Source organism: Eulemur rufifrons, chromosome 8 (assembly GCF_041146395.1).
Source record: "Eulemur rufifrons isolate Redbay chromosome 8, OSU_ERuf_1, whole genome shotgun sequence".
In the NCBI taxonomy this organism is placed as follows: domain Eukaryota; kingdom Metazoa; phylum Chordata; class Mammalia; order Primates; family Lemuridae; genus Eulemur; species Eulemur rufifrons.
In genome coordinates, this window is record NC_090990.1 from 19,588,927 (window position 1) to 19,615,157 (window position 26,231).

Consider the following 26,231-nt stretch of genomic DNA (forward strand, 5'->3'; position numbering starts at 1 on the left):
AGTAACATACTGTACAGGTTTGTAGTCTATAATATATACTATAACATACCATTAAGCCTATGTGTGTAGTAGGCTAAACCATCTGATGTTCACATTATAATGAAATTGTCTAATGAGGTATTTCTCAGAATGAATCCTTGTTGTTAAGCGACACATGACTGTATATAGATCACAGTTTGAAAACCATTGTTACATACAAGTTGCCTTAAGAGTTGGTTTTCATCACGTTATTTTGCCTATGTAGTTCTCATCCTTTGTGAACAAAACTATTATATAATATTAAGTCAAGTAAAAAAGTGAGATCTTCTAGCTCTAACTCTTAAGTGATATCTAAGCAACTTTCTTCTTTTTCTTTAAGAAAAAATTTTGTTTTATCCACAAAGCATGAAAATATTTTAAAATTTCACGAAAAAAATAAATTTTTGAATATTTTGAGGTACTTCTATACTTGATCCTAGCCAAAAGGCCGAGAAGTGATTTTTTAAGGTACTTTTAATAACTCATAAACTTAGATATAAATGTAAAATTCTTTTGTGTTTATTTTTACAGGTGTCCCTTGGAATTTTACATTTAATGTAAAGTTTTATCCACCTGACCCAGCACAGTTAACAGAAGATATAACAAGGTAAGCAATTAAGTAATAGTTAAATATGTAATAGTAATTCTCATCATCATAAGCTCTGGAAATTTCCTATTCAGAACTGAAGAAAAATGATGAGCTATTAAATGCTTAGCCTAAGAGAGAAAGTTTCTAGTCACTTCCAGCAAGCTTGCAAATAAGTGAGCCTAAAAGCCTCAGGTGTCTGACCTGCCTGGAGGAAAGTGGTAGGAAACTAGTCTTGCTTATCATGGGTATTATGCCAAGCTGGGCAGGGCTCGTATAAACCACACCACCCTTCAAAGGGCAAGCCACAGATATATGTGGTAAAGTGGCTCTACTGATGTTTTTGTTTTTTGTTTTTACACTCTGTTCCCACCATATTCCTTCTTATAGGGATCAAAAGAGCTAAAAGTCTCAGTGTTATTATTTCTTCCTATCTCCCTTTTAAACTATATGATTAGGCACATGATCCCCATGAAGTGAATATTCCTTTGAACCCACTTAATTTATGAAATAAATGTTATACTCTTTAAAAACAACCTGATTTCTTTTTAGAAAATGACTTTTGGCTGGGCGCGGTGGTGCACGCCTGTAATCCTAACACTCTTGGAGGCCGAGACGGGCGGATCATTTGAGCTCAGGAAGTTCGAGACCAGCCTGAGCAAGAGTGAGACCCCCATCTCTACTAAAAAAAAAAAAATTGAAAGAAATTAGCTAGACAACTAAAAATATATAGAAAAATTAGCCGGGCATGGTGGCGCATGCCTGTAGTCCCAGCTACTCGGGAGGCTGAAGCAGAAAGATTGCTTGAGCCCAGGAGTTTGAGGATGCTGTGACCTAACGCCACGGCACTCTAGCTGAGGCAACAGAGTGAGACTCTGTCTCAAAAAAAAAAAAAAAAGACAAAATTTTTATTGGATTCTGTAAAAATATTAATTAAAAAATGGAAAAGCAACATACTATAAAGAGTACTACTGTACATATTTATATCCATAGCCTCTCGCATGGAGTCTTATAAATAGTAAGTGCTTGGCAAATGTTTGTTAAATTGAACTGTTGGTTGTCAAACACTGCTTTCTAATTTTGATTTTGCTGCCAATTATCTGATTTCAGTCAAATTTACAATGTGGAGGCCTCAGTTTTTTTCTGTATCTCTCAAATAAGGGCATAGACTAAACTCTTGAAAAATCTGATTATTAAGTTCTATGAAAAGTCTATACCATTTTTTTCTTATCGTTGTCTAGTCATCCTTAGTATTAATACATTCTTGAGGTTGAGATGCCATATATCTGCCTTAGAAAATTGTTTTGGTTATTTTCATGGGTAACATTTGTCTTTTAGAGTTATTACTTACTCATCTTTCTTCATCTGGGCTTATTATGTATAAAAAAAAACACATCCCTAAAAATCTTTGCTAATTATCTACATTTTAGAGGAGTTTAAAATTCTTGTGACTTGTTTGGCATTGCTTTGATTTTTTTTTTGGAGAAAGCATGCATGTAGTGACTAATTATAGATAGAAAAACTATTGCTGTTGTATATGTGATTGAACATCTTGCTGTGGTAAAAGCAAGGTAATGATTCTAATTAATATAGGAATTGCCAATCTCACTTTTCCTATTTGGTAAAACAGTCTGAACTGGTCAACTCAGACTGTTAGACCAAGTGGTAAGGAGGTCAGGGCCATATGTGTGAGCATTAATACTGAGAGAAGTGTCTGTACATGTTAAGGCGCTCAATTAGTGTGTTGGACTGAACTGTTTTAACTGCAATCTGAATTCCCAACAGTTTAGCACACAGGTGGAATTAGTTTTACAAGGTTGCTGATATGTGGAAGGCTGTATACAACTTAGCTCACCTTGGAGGGAAAACACACCAGAATATTCATATCTTATTGAAAATGTGTAAATAATGTCATCTTTGTATATGAAAGACAATATCTACACATTTGGCAAAGCATTGTGATAGAAAAGAAAGGGCCTGGTTTTGGAGCCATACAGCCTTTATTGCTCTCTGACATTGAGCAAGCTAAGCCCCTAAGGATGCCTCCTCATCTGTAATCTGGCAATGATACCCACCTCACAAGTTTTTTGTAAAGATTAGATAAGACACTTTATGTACCTATGGTACTTAGTGTAATTAACAAAATATTAGTTTCATTACTTCCTTCAGACTTTCCTAACTTTTTCTAAACATGTGTACAACATAGTTATAGTATTTTTTTAAACGTTTGATATGGAGAATTTTCACAGAGAAAGGAAAAAATTATAGTACAATGGACTATACCCACCACCTCGAGTAAACAATTATTGATATGATCTCATATTTACTTAACCTATTTTCTTCTCCCTCTTTATTTTTTTCCCTTTCCCCCTTTTTCTCTCTATATTTTGTTGTTGCTGCTGCTGACATGATAATGTCTTTTCTCTTTTGGCTGTAGATATTATTTATGTCTTCAGCTTCGGCAGGACATAGTTACAGGACGTCTGCCTTGTTCCTTCGCAACCTTAGCATTGTTAGGTTCTTACACCATCCAGTCTGAGCTGGGAGACTACGACCCAGAACTCCATGGCGTGGATTATGTTAGTGATTTTAAACTGGCCCCAAATCAGACCAAGGAACTTGAAGAGAAGGTCATGGAACTGCACAAGTCATACAGGTGAATATGTCTCCAGGGTTTGTTCTGTGTTTTGGCAATAAGTTTAAAGCCTTGATGTGGTATTGATTCAGTGTTTACCTAAAAGGGCGCATAGTGCCATAGAAAGAGTCAGTGTGAGCTCAGTTACCTCCACAGTTTGACTTTGAGCAAGTCATTTAATTCTTCTTAACCTTAGTTTTCTCATCGGAGTAACAGGCATTGAATTGTAGAATGAAAACTAAACAAGGTAATATATGTAAAGCGCTTAGCACACCGTGCCTGAAACAGGTCAATAAATGATAGCTATTATGATTATTGCCTTACCTTTTTTCCCCCCAGATTTAAAAGTTCTTTTACTGTATTAGGTGCCTTGAGATCCTTAGAGCAAGAGTTTTTAACTTGAGATCCATATACATGGATGGATTTCAGAGGGCCCATCAAACCCCTGAAAGTATTTTTAAAAGTCTATTGAATTCATTAACTATATTGCTTTTTTTCATGAAAGCAATTGATGATGTTCGGAGGATTCATAACACAATGATCAAGAACAAGTGTTTATAGTCAGTCTGAGCTGGGTCAAAATCTTGACTTTGCTTGGTCCTGGCCTTGTGACCTTATGTAATTCATTTATAACCTCTCTGAACTTCAGGTTCCTTATATTTCTGATGAAGATTATTGCCTCAGAGGAAATAGGGTGATTGCTAGGTTTAGAAGAGGCAATGTGTGTGTTAATAAAACACTTAATACAATGTCACAATGTCTTTCAGATAGTAAAAATTCAATAAATATTAGCTAATATTAAAGTGCCAGAAGAATTTGTGTTTCTTCCCACCATACATTCATTGTTGAGTGACTTGCTGTAGCTAAATTTTACAAACTGCCTTAGTGTATTAATGTGAAAGTCAAATCTTGGCCTTGAGTTAGTACCCTGAGTTATGTTAGTATGAGTTAGGTTACCAAGCTCCAAAGGGTCACACTGCTCAAAGAGAAATCCAAAGAGTGTTCTGAGTAGGCTTGCCATGGTAGTAGCAAGTATTCTGTCTAGCTGTTGAGCCATCTTGTTCTCCTTAGGGTTTTTCCAGTAGGATTGCATGGATTGGGATGTGTCAAATAAGAGAGATTTAACTAAAGGTACCCCAATTCTATTGCCCCTGTGGGTTCAAGTACCTCAGTCATGAGAACCACAATAAGTACTTTAAAGTTTGCAGCCTACATAGTAGTAGTTTTATAAGAGTTACTCAACTGTCATGGGGTCACACTATTTCCAAAGACAACTACCAATCTGCTTTTCAAGTTGGAGCTTATACATTCCAATGCACTGATGTCTGGGATCACTAAATACACTGCTTTCAACTTGTTGATAATTAACTTAAGGATATTACATTGTCTTTGAATACATTTTTAATACTTTTAATCATATTCTGGTTATGATTCTAAAAGTTTATGTATAAAAATATTAATACATGTACATATTAATACATATACATACAGAAGCAAGTACTGGAAAGAAACAATCAATTAAAATAATTTGATTTGTTATTATAGAATGTCAAGATTATAGGGAATTTTTTTTATTTTCTAATAACTTAAAAATAATCTTAGTAGTAGTGTAAACTTTGAGCAATCAGTAAAATAGTACAGGAAAATATTTTACTGCTGCCATAGAGCTGAACAGCAGAAAATGGTGGTGTGAGAAATGATTGATACTTTAAATCTATCTCTGATGATTCTTCTAATGGTTATTTGATCATAACAATCTCAGGTTTGGGAGGACTTCATAGAGTCTCTCATCCAATTCTTGACTCTCCTTTGTAGAATTGTTACATAATCATAGTAACTTTAAGTAGCTATTTGTACATCTATTTTTATGTGCCAGATATGATGCTAAGCACTTTATGTACAATATCACATTTAATCTTTATAACCACTCTTTGAATTAGACCAGCGTTTCTTAAAATGTTGCTCACAATGTTTTCAAAAGGTAGTCTACAGACTCCAGTGATCTTCAAGATTCTTTCAAGGGGTCCATGAGGTCAAAATTATTTTCATAATAATACTAAGATATTATTTGCCTTTTTCATTGTGTTGAAATGTGTGGAGCACAAATCAAGGCAGTTGCACCAAACTGTACTAAGCAGTCATTATATTGTTCACCACCATGCACTTGCAGTTGAAAAATAAAAATAAAAAAGGCCAGTTCACCTAAGAATTTTCTTAATGAACAAATAAAAGGTATTAATTTTATTAAATCTTCAATACATTTCTGTTTAATATTCTGTATGATTAAATGGCAAGTACACACAAGGCATTTCTGTACAATAGTTGTCTCAAGGAAAAGCACTTGTGTAATTTGAGTTGTGAGCTGAACTAGCCACCCTTTCTATGTAACACCACTTTTTTCCGGGAAAAAATGACTGACAAACTATGATTATTCACACTTGGTTATTTGGCATTCTTTTTTTTTTTTTTTTTTGAGACAGAGTCTCACTCTGTTGCCCGGGCTAGAGTACTGTGGCATCAGCCTAGCTCACAGCAACCTCAAACTCCTGGGCTCAAGCCATTCTTCTGCCTCAGCCTCCCGAGTAGCTGGGACTACAGGCATGGGCAACCATCCCCTGCTAATTTTTCTATTTCTATTTGTCTGGCTTATTTCTTTCTATTTTTTTTTTTTTTTTTTTTTTAGGTAGAGACAGGGTCTTGCTCTTGCTGAGGCTGGTCTGGAACTCCAGGCCTCAAGTGATTCTCCCGCCTTTGCATGCTAGGCTCCCAGAGTGCTAGGATTACAGGCATCAGCCACCACACCCGGCTGAAATTCATTTGCTCAAAAATGAATGAGCTAGTACTTTTAGGAAAACAAATGACAGTTATTTGTTGATTGTGGCAGCTTTTAAATACTTAAAGACTTTTTCTGCCAAGGGCAGTGGTGATTTTAATGAATATGATTTTTCTTATACATATATTGTATAATGAAATGTGTCAATATTTGGAAGATTTACATAACTCGGTGAACCAGTATTTTTTAGATAAGAAATGCACAATGTTACAAAATCATGCATGAGTAAAAGAGCTCTTCAAAGTGCAAGATAGGCTGGGTGTGGTGGCTCATGCCTATAATCCCAGCACTTTGGGTTGCCTAGACTGGAGGATTGCTTAAGCCCAGGAGTTCAAGACCAGCCTGGGCAACACAATAAAACCCTGTCTCTACAAGAAATTTAAAAAATGAGCCGGGCATGGAAGTGCACACCTGTAGCCCTAGCTATATGAGGCTGAGGTGGGAGGACTGCGTGAGCTCCAGAGTTCGAGGTCTGAGCAACAGAGTGAGACCCTGTCTCTTTAAAAAAAAAAAAAAAATGCAAGGTAGACCAGTAGATCTTAATGTAACAGTACATAAAGTTCATTGATATGTTTCAACATTTCACATTGCAATTAACCTTTAAGAAACTGCCATGGTTGAGTTTGGTATAATATCAAAGAAGAATATTTTAAGTTCTCAGTCCCTACTTTTCCAACTGCATATTTGTGTGAGAGCATATTTCTTCATATACTATCAAGTCAACATATTATGACAGATTGAATGCAGAAGATAAGAGAATACAACTGTCTTCTAAACCAGACATTGAAGTGATTTGTAAATTTGTAAAACAATATTACCTTTTCATTATATTTTTGGGAAAATACTGTTATTTTTCACAAGTGATGTTATTAATGTTAAAATAATGGATTTATTTTTATTCTTTAGAAATTTAATAAATATTTTAAATTTTTCTTAGTTTTAAAACTTCTAATATATTAAATACTAGTAGATATAAGCCACATAAAGAAAAGTTCTTTGGAGTCCTCAATAGTTGTTACAGTAATTGTTAAGAGAGTAAAGAGGTCCTGAGGCCAGAAAAGTTTGAGAACCACTGAGTTAGGCAATAGAGTACTACAGTTAAAAGCATGGGCTCTGGAATCAGCCTGTCTTGCTCTAAATTCAGACTCCATCTTTAGTAAGTATGTAATTCTGGGTAAATTACTTAAGCTCTCTAAGCTTCAGTTTTCTCATCTGAAAAATGAGAGCAATAATATGAATTTTGTAATTGTTAAATCAAAAAATTCATGTAACCTGGCATAATGACTAATGTATAGTGAGAGTTCAAATATTTGCTAAGATAATAATTCTTATCCCCATTTTACAAGTACTGAATGTGAGTCTGGATTTGGAGAACCACTCTTAGAATTTAACAGAATTTAGACTCATATAGGTGAAACAATCTCTAAGGACAAATGGATGTGGTCCAGTTGATGTACTATTAGGTATATGGATAGAAATTGAGCAATAATGGATCACCATGACTAGAAAATTCAGACATCTGTTATCTTGGAATTTACTTGCTCCTTTTTGGAAAGATTTATAACCCTCACGAACATAAACACAAATGAAAAATTACATTATGTACAACAAATGGCATTTTAACTAACCCAAAGAAACTTCTGCTGAGGCATAATCATTGTACCATGCATTGGAAAATACAGTATAAGCAAATACCACCCTGCTTCTCAGACAAATAGAAGACAGCCTACATAAATGAAACCCTTCGTAGTGGCCCTTTGCCCAGACAGGGATTTTGAAGCTATAATTAACACTTTAAATTTACACTAGCAAATAAGCTTTAAAATTAATTGCCTTCCACTTATGGGTCCTAAGGAAGTATGTAAGCTTGTCAGTTCCCCCCCTCCCTCCCCACAGTTATTTGAAATCATAATCCTTAATTAGAAGATGCAAAAACATTATTAAAACGTTGTCACATGGCACTGGAACTCACTGAATGGCTCTATCCTGACCCCACTTACTTGAAATAAATAAATACAGGAAAATTTTGTTGTAACTTCTCTTTTTAATGAGCAAGAGTTCACCAGTGCCAGAACTCCCTAGTTAGGTACTTTTGTAAGCTGCAGTACTTGCAAGTATTAAATTATTAGGTGGTACTGAATAAATTCAAGACAGTACTCTTAGTGGTTTAGAGGTATCTAATCTTTTCTCAGCTTGTTTATTATGACCTTCACTGGTCTTAGAAATTATAGGAAAAACTTTGATCTTTAAAATTTTAAGGTGAAAAATAATTTGTTTAATTTGTCATATTAACTTGCAAAATGTATTTACATGTACAGATGTCTGTGGGTGGTGGGATTATGGGAGATTTTTCTTTTTTTCTATGCTCTTACTGATATTTTCCAAATTTTATATAATGAATGTATATGATTTTTATAATTGGAAAAAGTTTTCTAGGAACATTAGATTGAGCAGAGCAAGGTAGTTATCCATGCAGAGAGACAGTCTGGCTTTGGATATTGAAGCCTAAGCAGAGTGAGGAGCATGTCCATGGTTTAGGGGGGGCATCCTGGCATGAAGAGTCAGAGCTCAAATGGATAAGGATGGTAGTCTTGTCTGGGCACCTGGTGGTGGGTTTCAGAGGCCAAGCAGAGTGAGAAGGGCATCCATGTGGGAGTAGGGCCTACGTAGGGTGTGGAGGGCATCCACATGGGGTAGTACCTGAGCAGAGCGTCAGAGCCTGAACAGAGTGAAGAAGGTGTCCGCAGAAGAGGTGGTCTAACACCAGGAGTCAGAACCCAGATGAGGTAAGGAGGGCATCCATGTGTGGGGAGCAGCTCAGAATGGGGAATTTAGAGTCCAAGCAGGGTGAGGAGGGCATCCACGTGGGGGGAAGTGGCAGTGGCAGTGGCAGCAATGAGAGATTGGTTATATATAGGGAGATTGACCAAATTAGTCAACATATTCAGGATAATTAGAGCCAGGTTTCTTACTGTCAGTAAAGGGAGCTACAAATTATGAGAAACTAAAATGAGCCCTGTGGTATTGTGCTAAAACTGGAGGTTTCCATTGGGAACGTATGGTTTCCAATAATCTAGATAGATACATATAGAAATAGAAATGTAGGGCCGGGCGCAGTGGCTCACGCCTGTAATCCTAGCACTCTGGGAGGCCGAGGCAGGTGGATCACTCAAGGTCAGAAGTCCGAGACCAGCCTGAGCAAGAGCGAGACCCCATCTCTACTAAAAATAGAAAGAAATTATCTGCCCAACTAAAATATATATAGAAAAAATTAGCCGGGCATGGTGGCGCATGCCTGTACTCCCAGCTACTCGGGAGGCTGAGGCAGTAGGATCGCTTGAGCCCAGGAGTTTGAGGTTGCTGTGAGCTAGGCTGACGCCATGGCACTCACTCTAGCCCGGGCAACAAAGCGACACTCTGTCTCAAAAAAAAAAAAAGAAATGTAAATAGGTACATACAACATGCATACTCTAACTCTACATTGTTCCAGAAAGAGACACTCAAAAAATGATGGAAAATGGTCAGAAGGATGCATACTCCAGCTTGGAGAGGCTCCTACTGACCAAATCTGGGCCAATTTAAGCATTAAAACAAATAAGGAAGAGCCAGGCATGGGGAATAGAGGTTGTAATCCCAGCTACTCAAGAGGCTAATGCCAGAGGTTCACTGGAGGCCAGGAGTTCAAGACCAGCCTGAGCAACATAGCAAGACCCCCCCCCCACTTCTAAAAAACAAATTAAAAATTAGCCGGGTATGGTGGCACACACCTGTAGTTCTCGCTACTTAGAAGGCTCACTTGAGCCCAGGAGTTCAAGAATACAGTGAGCTATGATGTGTCACTGCACTAATTCTATTACATTAAATAAAGCAAGAATTCATGAGTCCATACTGATATAAATAAATGAATAAATTGAAAGTTTGATAAGGAATAGGATATTCAAAAAGTTTCAAAAACATTTCCACAAAATGCTTATTAATTACAAAGAGTTTAAGTGGAATTTCACAGAGGAGAAGCCTGGAAGACATCAGTGATCAAAAAGAACATTACCTGTGAAGGGACAAATTGAAGTTATGTACCACCTGATAGGATGCAGTGAGAACACAGCACCACTTCTGTGATGTTTCTGTCCAAATGCAAACCTGAATCAACTCACGGAGTCCCAAGTTGTAGGGCATTCTACAGAATAACTGGCCTGTAATCTATAAAGGGTAAAAGTTTTAAAAGTCAGAAAGATTAAGGAGTTGTTCCACACCGAGGAAGACTGAAGATCATGAACTGAATGAAATTCATGATGCTAAACTGGATCCTTCTGCAACAACTGGCTAAACTTGATTGGGGGTCTGACAGTTATATGGCAGTAATGTGTCAGTGTTAATTTCCTGGTTTTGACTGTTGTATTGGGGTTATGTAGAAGAATGTCCTTGTTTGTATGATAAACTTTTAGTTTGTACTAAAAGTATTCAGGAGTGATGGGTCATCAGATTGGCAGTTTATTCTCAAATGGCTCAGGAAAAAATTATTTGTATTGCATATAACTTTTAGGAAACATAATTGTTTCAAAATTTTTTAAATTATATAAAAATATTTTTTAAAGACAGGGTCTCTCTATGTTGTTGAGGCTGGAATGCAGTGGCTTTTTGTAGGTGAAGTCATAGTGTACTGTGGCCTCAAACTCAAACTCAGATTAGCTGGGTTTAGAGACAGAATCTGCCTGAGTCTGTCTGCCGAGTTGCCCATGCTGGACTTAAACTCATCCCCCTGCCTCAGCCTCCCAAGTACCTATTAGTAGATCTACAAGTGCGTGCCCCTGCTCCTGGCTAAAAATTATATAAAAAATTATAAATGTAAGCATTAGTCAAACTTCAAATATAAATACTATTTTTAACTAATGAGGAAGTTTTAAAATTAAAGATCTCTTCTTACCTCCTGCCCATAATACAATTTTAAAGCATGTTGATTTATAGAAGCATTTAACTACATAGTTTGAAATTTAGATTGACCCCATTAATGTCCCTTAGGATTGGAGGAGTGAAGATTTTAACATGCTTGCTTCATTAGTGTTTTAAAATTTGCCTTCAAATTCACGTGATCCAAATTATTTCTCTTAATTTTATGATCTCTGTAAATGGACCACCAGATTATCAGAAATCTAAGGTTGCAATAATAATAATAAACTTTTATAGTTTACAAAGCACTTCTACAACCATTATCTCATTTGATCCTGAAAGTCATATTCATTCATTCAACAAAGACAAAAAAATCATTATCTTTTCTAGTATCTGGAAATAGGCATTATGATAATTTTTTCCTCATTGAGATTGAGGGAGACATTGGCTGATCACTCTTAAGTATGGGAGCCAGGATTCTAGCCCAAGTAATGTGACTAAAGTCCTGACTTAAGTCTGCTGTCTCAAACTAAGAGTCCTAACCTGCCTGTGACCATGAGATCCCTCAAGACCTGTTTCTTCAGCAGCAAAATGAAAGTGTTGTACCCTGTAACATTCACGCTATGTTCCAGCTTCAAAATGCTAAAATTCATCCCATTGATAAGAGTAACTACAAAAAACATCCGGGCATAGTGGCTCACACCTGCAATCCCAGCACTTTGGGAGGCTGAGGTGGGAGGATCACTTCAGGCCAGGAGTTCAAGACCAACCTGAGCAACATAACAAGACCCCATCTCTACAAAAAATAAAAAAAATTAGCTGGGTGTAGTGGGACATGCCTGTAGTCCCCGCTACTCAGGAGACTGAGGCAGAAGGATTGCTTTAGCCGAGGAGTTCTAGGCTCCAGTGAACTATGATCACACCACTGCACTGCAGCCTGGGTGACAGAGTGAGTCCTTGTGTCTAGGGGGAAAAAAAGTAAAATAACTGAGAGTAACCTTAATTAGAAAAGAATATAATTTCTATGGGAAAATAATTTTTAACTACAAAACTTTCCTGAAATATTTTTAATGACTTGAATATACAGACTTGCATATGGGTTAATTTTTCCATTCTTTTTTTTCATGTTCAATTTCAGGTCCATTAATAAACAGAATTCAAGTGTGATGCTTTAGTGTGTGTGAAAAGTTTATTCATGAAGACTTAGTCATTAACAAATCTACAGCCTATCACCTGAGATTTTTTTTTTTCTTTTGGTTGTGGTTGTTCTAAGGAATCCTTTGTCCTTTTTAATGAGGCAGATGGGTTTGGAAGAGACTTTTCCTTGTTAAGTGAAGGGATCCCTGCTGCTTTCTATAGCTTGAAGCAGTCTTATGGGATACTGGCATTTACATGTTTTTCTTTGGGGGTGTGGCTACATTATTGTTACTATAAAGTTATACTTGATTGGTCTGAATTATGCAGATTAGGAGTGATATTTTTGTCTTGAAAGCACTTTTCAAAAGAGAGGAAACTTATAAAGGAGAAAGACCATCACAGTGAATGTTTAGACAGTGAGACTGATTGTTTTCAAACAAATCTAATTCATTATATGCTTGGTAATGAAGACATCTTAATAATGGAGAAAGCAGCCCTATTGTCTATCTGCTTCTATTAACCAATTTATTTTGTTTAGATCAGTGGGCAGGACACCATCTGTTACTAGAGATTTTCTTTTCATCTAGCCTGCCCCCATTAAGAGTCTTCAGTTAAGTAACGTCTGCTGCCCTCTTGTTTAATTTCCATAATAACTCATTTCAGGGATATGGAGAGAAAAAGGGAGCTAGGAGGATATTGTAAATTGCACCATGTTCTCAGAAGATTTAATTTGGTCATCACCTTAGCAAGAAAAATTAGTGGGAGGAATTTATTAAATACATGTGTTGGAGAAAAGGGCTGAAGAAAGGGGAAAGTGGAGGGGGACAGAACTGATGGTGGATGACGTAGCTTTAAGGAAATTGTTTAGTAGGATTTAAAAAATTTTTTTTTTTTTTTTTTTTGAGACAGAGTCTCACTCTGTTGCCCGGGCTAGAGTGAGTGCCGTGGCGTCAGTCTAGCTCACAGCAACCTCAAACTCCTGGGCTTAAGCTATCCTACTGCCTCAGCCTCCCGAGTAGCTAGGACTACAGGCATGCGCCACCATGCCCGGCTAATTTTTTGTATATATATATATTTTAGTTGTCCATATAATTTCTTTCTATTTTTAGTAGAGACGGGGTCTCACTCTTGTTCAGGCTGGTCTTGAACTCCTGACCTCGAGCGATCCACCCGCCTCGGCCTCCCAGAGTGCTAGGATTACAGGTGTGAGCCACCGCGCCCGGCCAAAAATATTTTTTTTTGATAGCTTTTTGGTGACTTTGTTTCCCCAAGACAACTTTTTCTAAGGCATATTTCAATTATTTAGATACAGGTAGTGGTAAGAGTCTTGTTCCATAATAACCTACTTTCAGGACCTTGAAATATATCTTATGTACATATTGGTATATATATGTTTATTTGTTTAAGTAAAGCACAATGAATATACAAATTTTATTACTATAAATGATGACACTGACACTAAAAGAAATTTTTATGTTTATTCTACCAAAGGTCCATGACTCCAGCTCAGGCTGACTTGGAATTTCTTGAGAATGCCAAAAAGTTATCTATGTATGGAGTTGATCTTCATAAAGCAAAGGTAATGATAAATTTGGCCTTTATTAATATGCATGTATATGTATTATATGACACAGGCTTGTTATGCATGTATCACATCTGTGTCATATAAAACTTGTTACCAACATCCAGGATATTTTAAAATATTCAAATCATTCTGGGGTATAAATATTCAAAATCAGTCTAGGATATTTTAAAACATTCAGAAAAGATAGTTCTTATTAAAATATTAAGTGTATCAACTGAATCAATCAAATGTATCAATTGAATTGCTCCTTAGCAATTCCACCATCAGAATAAAGTTTCATATCCAAGCCAAAGATCAAAAAACATAGCAACTAGAGAAAAAGAAATTGTATTTTCCTAACATGCAGTTACATTTGAAAATATAGAGTAGCAGCAAAGCCTGTATCACAGCCAACGTCACCTACATCAGAATCACCAAGGGTGTTTATTAAATATGCAGATCCCTGAGCTCCTCTCAGATTTATGGAATTACTTTGGAGGAGAGGCTCTAGAATCTCCAGATTTAATGAGCATCCCAAATGATTCTAATTCATGCTTAAAACTAAGAACCCTTGGCCTAGGGTAGTGGTTCTCAAATTGTGATCTCTGAAACAGCAGAATTTAGCATCACCTAGGAACTTGTTACAAATACACATTTCAGGCCCCATCCTAGACTTACTGAATCAGAAGCTCTCGGGGTGGAGCCCAGAAATCTGTTTTAACAAGCTCTCCAGGTGTTTCTAATTCCCACTGTAGTGCATTCAGAAACTACTGGGTTAGGCCTTTGGAAACTCGGGCTTTAATCCTAGTTCAGCCTAACAGAATGAATACTTAAGGCAAGTCTCTTGACTTCTCATCTTCAGCTACTACAATAGGTGGGGAGGTTGAGGAGGTTGTGAGTGAAAGGGCTCAAGGGGATGATCTGAGGTTCATTCAGAAGAACCTAACTAGGATGCATGATGAGGAAACTCAAAACCATTTCCAATGAGAAGCAATCAAAGGAATAGGAGTATTTAACCCACAAAAGAGAAAGTTTGGGAAAGATATAATATCTGTCTTCATGTGTTTAAAGGAGTGATGAGTGAAGTAGAGATTTTACTGTGGCTCCAAGATATAAACCTAGAGATAGTAAAATGGAAGCTATAGGCAAATATACTGTTCATGTCAATTTGACAAATTATTTTTATTTTTTTTTTTTTTTGAGACAGAGTCTCACTCTGTTGCCCAGGCTAGAGTGAGTGCCGTGGCGTCAGCCTAGCTCACAGCAACCTCAAACTCCTGAGCTCAAGCAATCCTCCTGTCTCAGCCTCCTGAGTAGCTGGGACTACAGGCATGAGCCACCATGCCCGGCTAATTTTTTCTATATATATTTTTAGCTGTCCATATAATTTCTTTCTATTTTTAGTAGAGATGGGGTCTCGCTCTTGCTCAGGCTGGTCTCGAACTCCTGAGCTCAAACGATCCGCCCACCTCGGCCTCCCAGAGTGCTAGGATTACAGGTGTGAGCCACCACGCCCGGCCTTCAATTTGACAAATTATTTAACAGAACTGTTCAAAGATGGAATGGTCTACCTCAGTAGGTAGTGAGCTCCCCATTGCTGGAGGTATTCCAGAATAGGCAGAAGAATGACTTCATAGGAATTTAGAAAAAGACATTTAAGCATCTGGTATGTGATTGGACTAAAGTGACCTTTCAGCGTTCTCCCAACCTGAATATCTGATAGTCTCTTCCTTATTTAAATTCTATTAATTCTAATAAAATTCTATTGCATGTTAGTGGTTTTTCTTAAGAGGTTGCTCTGGATTGTTTTGGGCTGAGTACTGTAACTTCTATGAATCTCTCAAGTAGAGGGTAAGAAGATTAGTACATAAGATTAGATGTATTTCTAGAACTGAAATTGTTGTTTTGCTTCTCAATTCTTGCTGCAGGCTGGTGTCAATTCAGGAATGGATAAAGGAATCAGAAAGCATGTTCTTTTCCCAAATGTTGTACAGCAAATTGTTTCTCCAAAGCGTGTCATTTAGAGAGAGATAATTATACCCACAGGCTTTAAAAATTTAAGAGGGCATCTTCTGGGAAATTCTCAGTTACATAGTCACTGAATTGGAACTCTATATAATTTCTGCTTCTCTGTTACGCTTGTACATAACACATGTAGACAGTAATACGTTTCTCTATACTCATTTTGGGAGAAAGAATAGTCAAGAATCGCTTAACTCTGGGTTTTGATTACTTAGCTAAACAAATAGTCATTTAGAGAGATTAACTTAGGTGACATTTTCCTTGTGTTATAGATGATTAATAGTATATATTTAATTAAAAAATTTTTTGATAAAGAAGCATGTTAATATGACTTCATTTTGCCTTAATGTTCCTTCTTGGCTTAGGGATCATATTTTTAATTTAATATACATACCTAATTATTATAAGAACTTGCAATTCCCTTATGCCAAGTTTATACAGAAATAGAATCAACTCCTATACTTAACATGATTTCTGGAGAGATTACCACTTTATCATTAAACAACAAAAATTATAATTGTGTGTGTATATTTGGTAATGTACATAGCCCTAAGCCCTGGCCTTCAGGAAGTCATGACTGCTGATTTAAACACAATAGTCAGATAGATTATGATTGTTAGGCTAAGCTTTATTTTTCATTGTATGCTTTGTAAATGTTTTTGGTTGTTGATATCTTCAGATTATCTCATAATAGTCAACAGTGCATTGAGCACTTTGCTCAAGACTGACATGCTAACACTTTTCTTTTTCAGGACTTGGAGGGAGTGGATATCATCCTAGGTGTCTGCTCTAGTGGCCTTCTGGTTTACAAAGATAAGCTGAGAATTAACCGTTTTCCTTGGCCCAAAGTGCTGAAGATTTCTTACAAACGTAGCAGCTTTTTCATCAAGATTCGTCCTGGAGAGGTACAGAGTTCGTGTTTTTTTCCTCCCAAACCAGACACAAACCATGTCTAAAACATCTCTTCATTCTTTTTTTTTTTTTTTTTGTTATGTCATCTAAGAAGTTTCACTGTAGCTACTTATTCAGGGGCTGAAAATTCTGTTTTCTAAATTGATGTTTCTTCTCTTCCTTACTACTGGTCTTCTGAACATTTCTCTCCCTGTTAGTAAATATACCATGGCCAAAAGGGAAACTTGGATTGATAAACTTGTTTCTTGTTTACTACAGACAGAAAATTGTTGGACAAATATTTTTTAATTGAGTAGCATGAGATTTTAAAATTATTTGTTGGGCTAAGTTACTTATGTTTTACACCACCAATTCATATAATTAAAATTTATTTGGCCGGGCGCGGTGGCTCACGCCTGTAATCCTAGCACTCTGGGAGGCCGAGGTGGGCGGATCGTTTGAGCTCAGGAGTTCGAGACCAGCCTGAGCAAGAGCGAGACCCCACCTCTACTAAAAATAGAAAGAAATTATATATGGACAGCTAAAAATATATATATAGAAAAAATTAGCCAGGCATGGTGGCGCATGCCTGTAGTCCCAGCTACTCGGGAGGCTGAGACAGGAGGATCGCTTGAGCTCAGGAGTTTGAGGTTGCTGTGAGCTAGGCTGACGCCACGGCACTCACTCTAGCCTGGGCAACAGAGTGAGACTCTGTCTCAAAAAAAAAAAAAAAAAAAAAAAAAAAATTTATTTGTATGCATACCTGTAGTGGTTCTAGAGAATGTCAAGTTCTCTAGGGTCAAGTTCCAGATTTTTAATAGAGTTGGATGTTGAACTTTGTGCCAGTTAACTCAGTTAGTTGGTGGTCAAGTTTTAGGATATAATAATGCTGGCCAAATTTAACTTTTATATTGAAGAGCCACTATGGTGCAGCAGAAAATTAAATAGGAATTAAATTTTTTAAAAAAAGTTTTGGCTTCTTAACTGCCACTTACTAAGCAAAAGACTCTAGAAAAATCTAAGGCTCAGCTTCCTTATCATTCAAGCATGATAATACCTTCTCTGTCACAGTTATTTGAAGATCAGATGAGAAGTCAACTGTAAAAGCTCTAAACAAGAAAGGACCATTCTGACATAAGATGGCTTTTTGTGTGTGTACATATCACCATCTACTGGTGAAAATGGCTCATTATTTGAGCCTGGAAATTCTGAATGTGCAGCCCTAAAAATCTTGGATGGGGATTATCATTGGAGCATTTATTTTGTACAATGATTATTTACCTGTGCCTAGCACAGAGCAATCAATGTCTTCCCTCAGAGTTTCAAATCCAAGAGTTATTCAGTCAGCAAATATATATTGAGAGCTTTCCTTGTGCCAGACACTACTCTAGGGGCTAGAGATATAATAGTGAATAAGAATTCCATCCCTGAAGAATCTTACATTTTAATGTGGGAAGGCAGTTAAAAATATATATACACATACACAAATAGTAATAAATATGATAGTGAGAAGTCCTTAGCTTTTTTGGATGTCAGCTATATAACACATACTAAAAATGCAGAATTCTTATGTAAGAAAACAGTCAGGAACAACAGTAGGATTTTGAGAAGGGGAATATTATGATTACAGTAGATGATTTAGAAATAGCATGGTATAGTGGAGAGGGTAAAATTCTGGTTTTGCCATTTCATAGCTGTGAGACTGAACAAATAACTTTTCTGACCTCAGTTTCTTCATGTGTAAAAATACAGATCATACTATCTAATCATAGTGTTACTGGCAGTAATAGGCACTGGAAATAAATGTCAGTTTCCCTTCCATCTTATAAAATATGTTTGAAGTAGAAACAAAGAGTCAAGAGACCAACAGGACAGTGTTTCTAGTAGCCTTGGCAGGATATGGTTTGCTTAAGTCAAAGAGGTATGTAGATAAATTAATGATCAATTAAAAGAAAAAGAGAAAACATGTAATAAATCAAGAATCTATTGTATACCATGGTAACTATAATTAGTAACAATGTATAGTATTCTAGAAATTGCTAAAAGAGTAGATTTTAAGTGTTCTCACCACAGTTAAATAAGTGTGTGAGGTAATGCATGTCAATTTAGCTTGATTTAGCCATTGCACAATGTATACATATTTCACAGCAACATGTTGTAGGTGATAAATATATATAATTTTTATTTTTCAATTTAAAAAATTAATTTTTAAGAATCTGGCTTGATCCAAAATCTTTAGCTCCTATTACCAATTGCTATTGTATAATAATGTTGATTGGTTGGAGAAATCATGGATATCCCATTCCCTGATCATTGAGTAGACTGTATTCCAAATGCAGATAGTGACTAAGGAAAAGCAGTGTCTGGACAATCAAAAGGTAACTTAATTATATCACAGAAAAATGTACTCTGTGTGTGTGTGTTTTATGAATAAAAATAAGATGCTTAAATGATACGAGATGCATTTCCTGCCTTCCTTGCTTTGGAAAAAGCTACCCTCAGTGAGGGAATTTCTTTTGGTAAGTAGGAAAAAACTTCAAATTATATTTTATGTCCTTAAATTATAACAATGACTTCTTTTGTGGCACCATATTTCTCTGGTACTGTATCATTATAGTCAGACAATATTTCATGTTCTACGTTTACTTGTGTTTTTATAGCAAGAACAGTACGAAAGTACCATTGGATTCAAACTTCCCAGTTACCGAGCAGCTAAGAAATTATGGAAAGTCTGTGTAGAACATCACACATTTTTCAGGTTTGTTCTCACTTAAGTATTTTTCAAAGATAAATTATTTATGCATGTTTCTATTTTTAGCCTGCTATTGAAATTCCCTTCTTTGTATGACTGGCACTCTTTTATTTAGCTCAGGTGAGATCATCTTAAGACAAAATGAGTTCAGTTCTCTCTCTTTGGGTTGAAAAGTATGCCTCAACATTTCCAAAGCATTTCTTTCTGTGTATGGTAGAAGGAGAAGTTAAGGAATAGGAAACTGTGTTTACTAGGGGCTCTGTGATTGCCCTAACTGTAGCTAAAATCAATCCTATTAAGGGGAGCTACCCTCGCTTGCATCCACATGGAATTTCTCTAAGCAGTGCTTAACTACTTTCTGTTGAGCTTTTATTCTAGAAGGTTAAAGACGTGAAGCTGATTATTATCTTGGCTCTATCAGCTCCAGAAAGGGAGCACACAGAATCATCTTTGAAGCCCAATTTTACCAGATAGTCAGAAGAGATAAGAAATTATGATTTCCTCTACCTCAAGAGGCCATATTATTAGCCCCTTGAATGCATTTACCAAGCATTTTTTTTTTTCCTTTGGAGACAGGGTCTCACTTTGTTGCCCAGGGTAGAGTGCAGGGGCATCACGATAGCTCACTGCAACCTCAAAACTCGTGGGCTCACGTGATCCTCCTATCTCAGCCTCCCAAGTAGCTGGGACTACTGGTGTGTGCCACCACACCTGCTATTAATAATTTTTCTATTTTTTGTAGAGACAGGGTCTCAATATGTTGCTCAGGCTGGTCCTGAACCCCTGACCTCAAGTGATCTTCCTGCCTCTACCTCCCAAAGTGCTACGATTACACACATGAGCCACTGCACCTGGCCTACCAAGCATTTTCTGTGTGCTTACCCTTCATGTAGGCACTGTGCTAGGCCTTGGGAATATACCACAAGATAGTTCTCAGTCTCTCTCCTGATGGAACATATGATCAACAGAGAAGACAGATCTTAGACGAGTAATTAACTACTTGTATTGAAAGGAGAGCCAGCTATTTATTGTCAGTATTGTCAGTTTGCCTTTTTAAGAAAATTTCTTTGCTTTGTTGTTGTTGTTGTTGTTTTATTTTGTTTTGTTTTTAAAAGGTGGGGTCTTGCTTTGTCCTCCAGGGTTATCTCTTTTTTTTTTTTTTTTAATCCGGAAATCATCACAAAAGAAAATTTCTTTATTCTGGAAAATTTCATACGTAGCAACAGTATAATGAACTACACTTGCACCTGTCACTCCGCTTCAATAATTACCACCCCAAGGCCAAACTCCTTTTATCTATATCCTCACCTACCCCTTCCCCTACTTGCCAGATTTTTTTGAAGCAAATCCTAGGCCTTATGTCATTTCATTCATAAATAAACTTGATTCTTTATAAATAGCTCTTGACAGAGAGAGAAAGAGATAACTCTGATATGTTTTTCCTTATATTTGTGTTTTTGTATCATACGCAGCACGATAGCACAGTGGATAGGAAGAAAAGTCAAGGAAAATCATATTTCAGTTCTGATTTCAAAATAAAACATGAGGGTACACTTTACCCCCAATTAGAGAATCTTGATTATTGGCATTAACACATTTCTTTAGCTTTCATCATCCTCTTCTTTAAAATCAAACCAAGAAAGTAGAGTTTTTTAAAAACACAAAGAATGAAAAAGAATGATTTTGAATTTTTAATATCTATAGTATAGGTTTCAGCTGCAGCCAATGTATTTATTTGTAGGATAGCATATTTAAATCCATTGCATCAACATAAGATGATATATTAATATTAAAATGTAATGCTTCATTGCATAAGAGAAAGTATATGTTTGCTGAATTAAAATTAACTATCCCAAAGGGAAAAAATACCCCCTTTTTGGTAGTATTTGGCATAGCAATTTATGTATTTATTCAACAAACATTTATTGGGTGCCAAATTCATGCCAGGCACTATGCCAGAAGCAAAAACACAAAGATGAATAAGTCATGGTCTTTATTCTTTACCCTTAGAAAATTCATAGTCTCATAGAGACCAGCACATAAATAGTTTGTTTCAATTCAATGTAGTAAATGCCATGACAAAAGAGTACATAGGGTACCACATAGAAAAAAGATGGGGTTCCTAACTGGGTTGAAAATATACCAAGTAACCAAATAGGTTACTAGGTGTTAATTGAGTTTTGAGTGCATTTGACAAAACTGTCATTTTAGTAGAGTGGAAAAAGAGCTCTGGGCTTGGACTTTATTACTGCCCAGTCTCTCAACAGCTGTGGGACTTAAGCAATTAATTTTTTTGAGGTTCAGTTTTCCTGTATCTATAAAATTATGAAAACATTACAAAGATATAGTGAAAATACTGCAGTGCCATAAAAGCATTTTGAAAACTGTAAGGCCCTGTTTATAGGGATATAAGATGATATTATCAATATAGGTCCCAACTACATTATACTGGTTGCTTTGAGAAATGACATAGAACTAAAATAATGATTGCTCGATTGGAAACTTCTTAGTAACTATAAGGAAACCATAGGAATTGTGAAACATTTTTTATTGTTGACTTTGTGTTTACTCTTACAGTCTCAGAATAATGAGATAATATATGATTGTTATGATTTTTTTTCCCCAGACTGACATCTACAGACACCATTCCCAAAAGTAAATTTCTTGCACTGGGATCCAAATTTCGATACAGTGGCCGGACCCAAGCTCAGACCAGACAAGCTAGTGCTCTCATTGACAGGCCTGCCCCACACTTTGAACGTACAGCAAGCAAACGGGCATCTCGGAGCCTTGATGGAGGTTCGTATTGAATATTAATGATTTTTTGTCATCATAATTCATTGGAGAAGATAAAGGAAATACGGTTATCTATAAGAAAACCAAATTAAAGAATACCAGTGGTACAATAAAAGGAATCTTACTAATTTTCTAATTTAGTAGAGCCATCTTAAGAAAAGGAGACTAGAGGTTCAGAAAGAGTAGTGACTAGATCAGGGTTCCACTGCTAGGTAGCAGTGGATCAAACATGCTAGAATTGGAATTATAAATCTAAATCTATCAGACCCTCTACCACAGAGTAAAAACCTAATGTAGTATGCAGCATTTTTAAGTAGTTATTTTTCTAGTAGGAAAGAGGAAAAGGGTCTGTCTCACTACGACACTCATTTAAAAAGAAGCTTAGATCAGTTGTCATGTGGCAATTATATTATTATTATTATTTATTTATTTTTTTTAGAGACAGGGTCTTGCTTTGTTGTCCAGGCTAGAGTGCAGTGGTGCCATCATAGGTCACTGCATCCTCAAACTCCTGGGCTCAAGAGATCCTCCGCCTCAGCCTCTCATGGGAATACACGTGTGCTTCACCATGCCTGGCTACACGTGGCAATTATAGATAGAAAAATCAATCCCATTATTGGAGTCTCCAAATGTTATTTAAATAAAATAGGGAGGAAATAAACAAATTTCATGATTGTATATACTGACAGAAGATCTATCTAATTTATGCAGCTGGTTCTTCAGTTCTACATTTAGTTTTAAGCATTTGAGACCATTACTGAAATGAAGTCATAACTGACATTTCAGTTCATTAAGCCACTAAAAAAAGGTGGCTATTAAATAAGAGTCTAGAAGGTAGCAACCAAAATAGGGTATTACTGGTTATATTTATTAAGAACTTACCAGTATACAACCCTATGCTATCAGTTGTAAAAGCAATGTACATGTTATTATGTGTATGTGTAGCATAAAGGTTTGGAGGACATCATAATACTCATCATAGTGGAAGAAACAGGGCATTATGGGAGCATATGTTAGAAACACCTAACATAGTTTAGAGGAATCAGGAATGGGTCAGCTAGGGAAGAGATCACCCAAGCAGAAGGACTTTTGTGCTTTTATACTGTGAGTCATGCTTCTTTTTTTGGTGTTTTTCTACTCCTGAGTGTGAAGGGACTGTTTTAATAGTAACAGTACAAGGCACATTGAATGCTTTGTTTTATTTAATCTTTATGAAAACATTATGAATTAGCCTCAGGGATTAAATAACTTTTCTTAAGATATGACAGGTGGCAAATGGAAGTACTAGGATTGGAATTCAGTTTGGTTTAACTCCAAAACCTATATTCTTTTGGATACTTATTTATTACTTTGTTCAATAATTTATTTTATCGGGAAGGGAGGGATATATACCTACATGATGGGTGCAACACGCACTACCTGGGGAACAGACACGCCTGGAGCTCTGACTTGGGGGGAAAGGTGGTACATGGACAATGTATGTAACCTGCAATTCTGTATCCCCCATAACAATAAGATGAAATAAAAAAATAATAATAATAATTTATTTTATACTTCCTATAGGCCAAGTGTTGTTGTGGTCACTGGAGGTACAGCAGTGAATCCACAAACATGGTCTCTGCCTTCATGGAGAGCTTATATTCTATAGGTTGAAACGGAAAAGAAGAAAACAACATAATTTTAGATAGTGATGAGTACTGTGAAGAAAATAAAACAGGGTAATGGGATATAGAGTGTCTGGAGACAGGGGAAATTAAGGAGCTATTTCAGATTGGGTGATCCAATCTAAATTTAGAAGGTTCTTCTGAGGAGCTTCATTTGAATTAAGACCTGAATTATGAGAAAGAACCAGCCATCCCAAAATCTGGGGGAGGAGCATTCCAGAAGGAGGAGTAGCGAGTACAAAGTCCTGAAGGTAGGAATGAGATTGCCATGTGTCTAGATCAGTGCTGTCCTGTAGAACTTTCTGTGCTGATGGAAATCTTTCATTTTAGATAAGTTTGAGGTATGGTCACTCAATCTTCATGTCTTTGCTGTAATCATATAACATCATCAGGCATCTTTCTCCTTGTCAAGTAAATCATCCTACCTCTAGTTTACCTTAGGTATGGGGAGCTGTTTTTTTAATCTCCATTCTTCAGGTGGGAAAGCTGAGGTTGGACAGCTTAAATGACTTGTTCAGCATCTCACAAATCATAAGTTGCAAAGCTAGGACAAAAATCCAGGTCTATCTGATACTATATCCCATGGCTTTTCCCACTAAGTGAAGTTTCATAGTTATATATTAAATAGATACTATATCTGATGTCTTGTTTCTTTCTGATAGCAAAAATAACCAAAGAATCAACACCTATGAAAAGAAAGAAAACAAAAATAACCAAAGATTCAAATGTTAATGAGCTTTGGTGCCTTGAACAGGTTGGATAGCTTTACTTATAGAAATCACATCTTGACTGCCTCTATTTTTTTTAGCTATAGAAACCTCACAATTCAGTTCAAGACTTTAAAAAGTCTTGATGTTTCTGTTTACTGACCAGTTAATATTAAGTTATATACTATGTTCCTATGGGGAAAAAAAATCTCCAAAAACTTCAAGATGCTATAGTAATGCTTAAGATTCCCAAAACAAAGCATGTAAGATGATTCTAAAGGAAGACAGTTATAGCTTTGATGACTTTACCATTAGTATCAAAGAGTTTTGGGACTTGGAAGAAAATTTTTTAAATTGTTTATTCCAGCCACCTAATTTTATAGTGGAGCCTGAAGGCTAGAAAAGTAAGTTGTCGAAGTTAACATTGTTAGTACAAATTTAGGACAGAATCCACATTTTTTTGGTGCCCAGATCAATCCTTTTTTTGGTTGATATATTCCATGGTGACGCCTTCCTATCTTTACATTTTGAGAATTGTTTTAAGATACGTGATCTTAACTGGTCCTGGTAATTAATTATCACAGTACTTGCTACATTATAAGTATTTAAAAAATAAATATTGAAAATAAGATGATTGTTTTTCCTACTTAGACGAATGTGAACAGAATTTTATGTCCCAGACTTTCTATGTGATATTTTAAATGTAGTAGAAGTTCCTAAAATACAGAGAAAAAAAAGTTCCTAATGCAACTGTTGTCCCTCTCTTTAACTTCCTCTACTTGAGAGAAAAGTACATTAAAAATTTTTTTTCAGATCTTCACTCAAATCTTGATGACTAATGAAGTTGAGTATCTTTTCATAGTTTATAGGCCATGTGCATATCAGCATATCATTTTTTCTGAAGTGCCTGTTTAAATCATTTGCTCATATTTCTATGGGGTTGTCTTGTCTTATTAATTTATTTTTTTCTTGTTATTTTTTTTATTTTCTTTTTTTTTATTTAAATCTTTTTTTTTTTTTTTTTTTTTTGAGACAGAGTCTCACTCTGTTGCCCGGGCTAGAGTGAGTGCCGTGGCGTCAGCCTAGCTCACAGCAACCTCAAACTCCTGGGCTTAAGCGATCCTACTGCCTCAGCCTCCCGAGTAGCTGGGACTACAGGCATGTGCCACCATGCCCGGCTAATTTTTTGTATATATATATTTTAGTTGTCCATATAATTTCTTTCTATTTTTAGTAGAGACGGGGTCTCACTCTTGCTGAGGCTGGTCTTGAACTCCTGACCTCAAGCGATCCACCCGCCTCGGCCTCCCAGAGTGCTAGGATTACAGGCGTGAGCCACCGCGCCCAGCCTAATTTATTTTTTATATATTCTGAATGTGAATCTTTTGTCAGCTATACATATGCAGATATATTCTGACACTATGTGGCTTGCTTTTTCATTCTCTTAATAGATGTCTTTTAACAACTAGAAGTTCTAAATTTTAGCATAGTCCAATTTATCAATTTTTTTGCTTATCATGAGGAATTTTTGCATCCTGTTTTAAGAAATCTTTGCCTGCTCATGGTCATGAAGATATTCTCCAGTGTTTTCTTCTTATTGTTTGTCTTTCATGTGTAGATCAACAATACATATGGAATTTATTTTACTATGTGAAATAGAGGTCAAAGTTATTAATAATTTGTTTTTCATGTGTATATTCAGTCAACTCAGCACCTAAATTGAAAATATCATTCTTTCT

The 26,231-nt window shown here is 36.2% G+C and overlaps 1 protein-coding gene across 20 annotated transcripts in view; it reads left to right on the forward strand.

The window, feature by feature from the left end:
- Positions 1-26,231, forward strand: part of EPB41 (erythrocyte membrane protein band 4.1) — a 193,597-nt gene that overhangs the window by 109,242 nt on the left and 58,124 nt on the right. For all 20 annotated transcript variants that reach the window (XM_069479669.1, XM_069479666.1, XM_069479660.1 and 17 more), the window contains 6 exons: positions 550-625; positions 3,042-3,260; positions 13,588-13,675; positions 16,435-16,587; positions 19,234-19,331; positions 21,952-22,124. In XM_069479669.1, the coding sequence (XP_069335770.1) occupies positions 550-625; positions 3,042-3,260; positions 13,588-13,675; positions 16,435-16,587; positions 19,234-19,331; positions 21,952-22,124 (807 nt within the window). The remainder of the gene's footprint in view (positions 1-549; positions 626-3,041; positions 3,261-13,587; positions 13,676-16,434; positions 16,588-19,233; positions 19,332-21,951; positions 22,125-26,231) is intronic.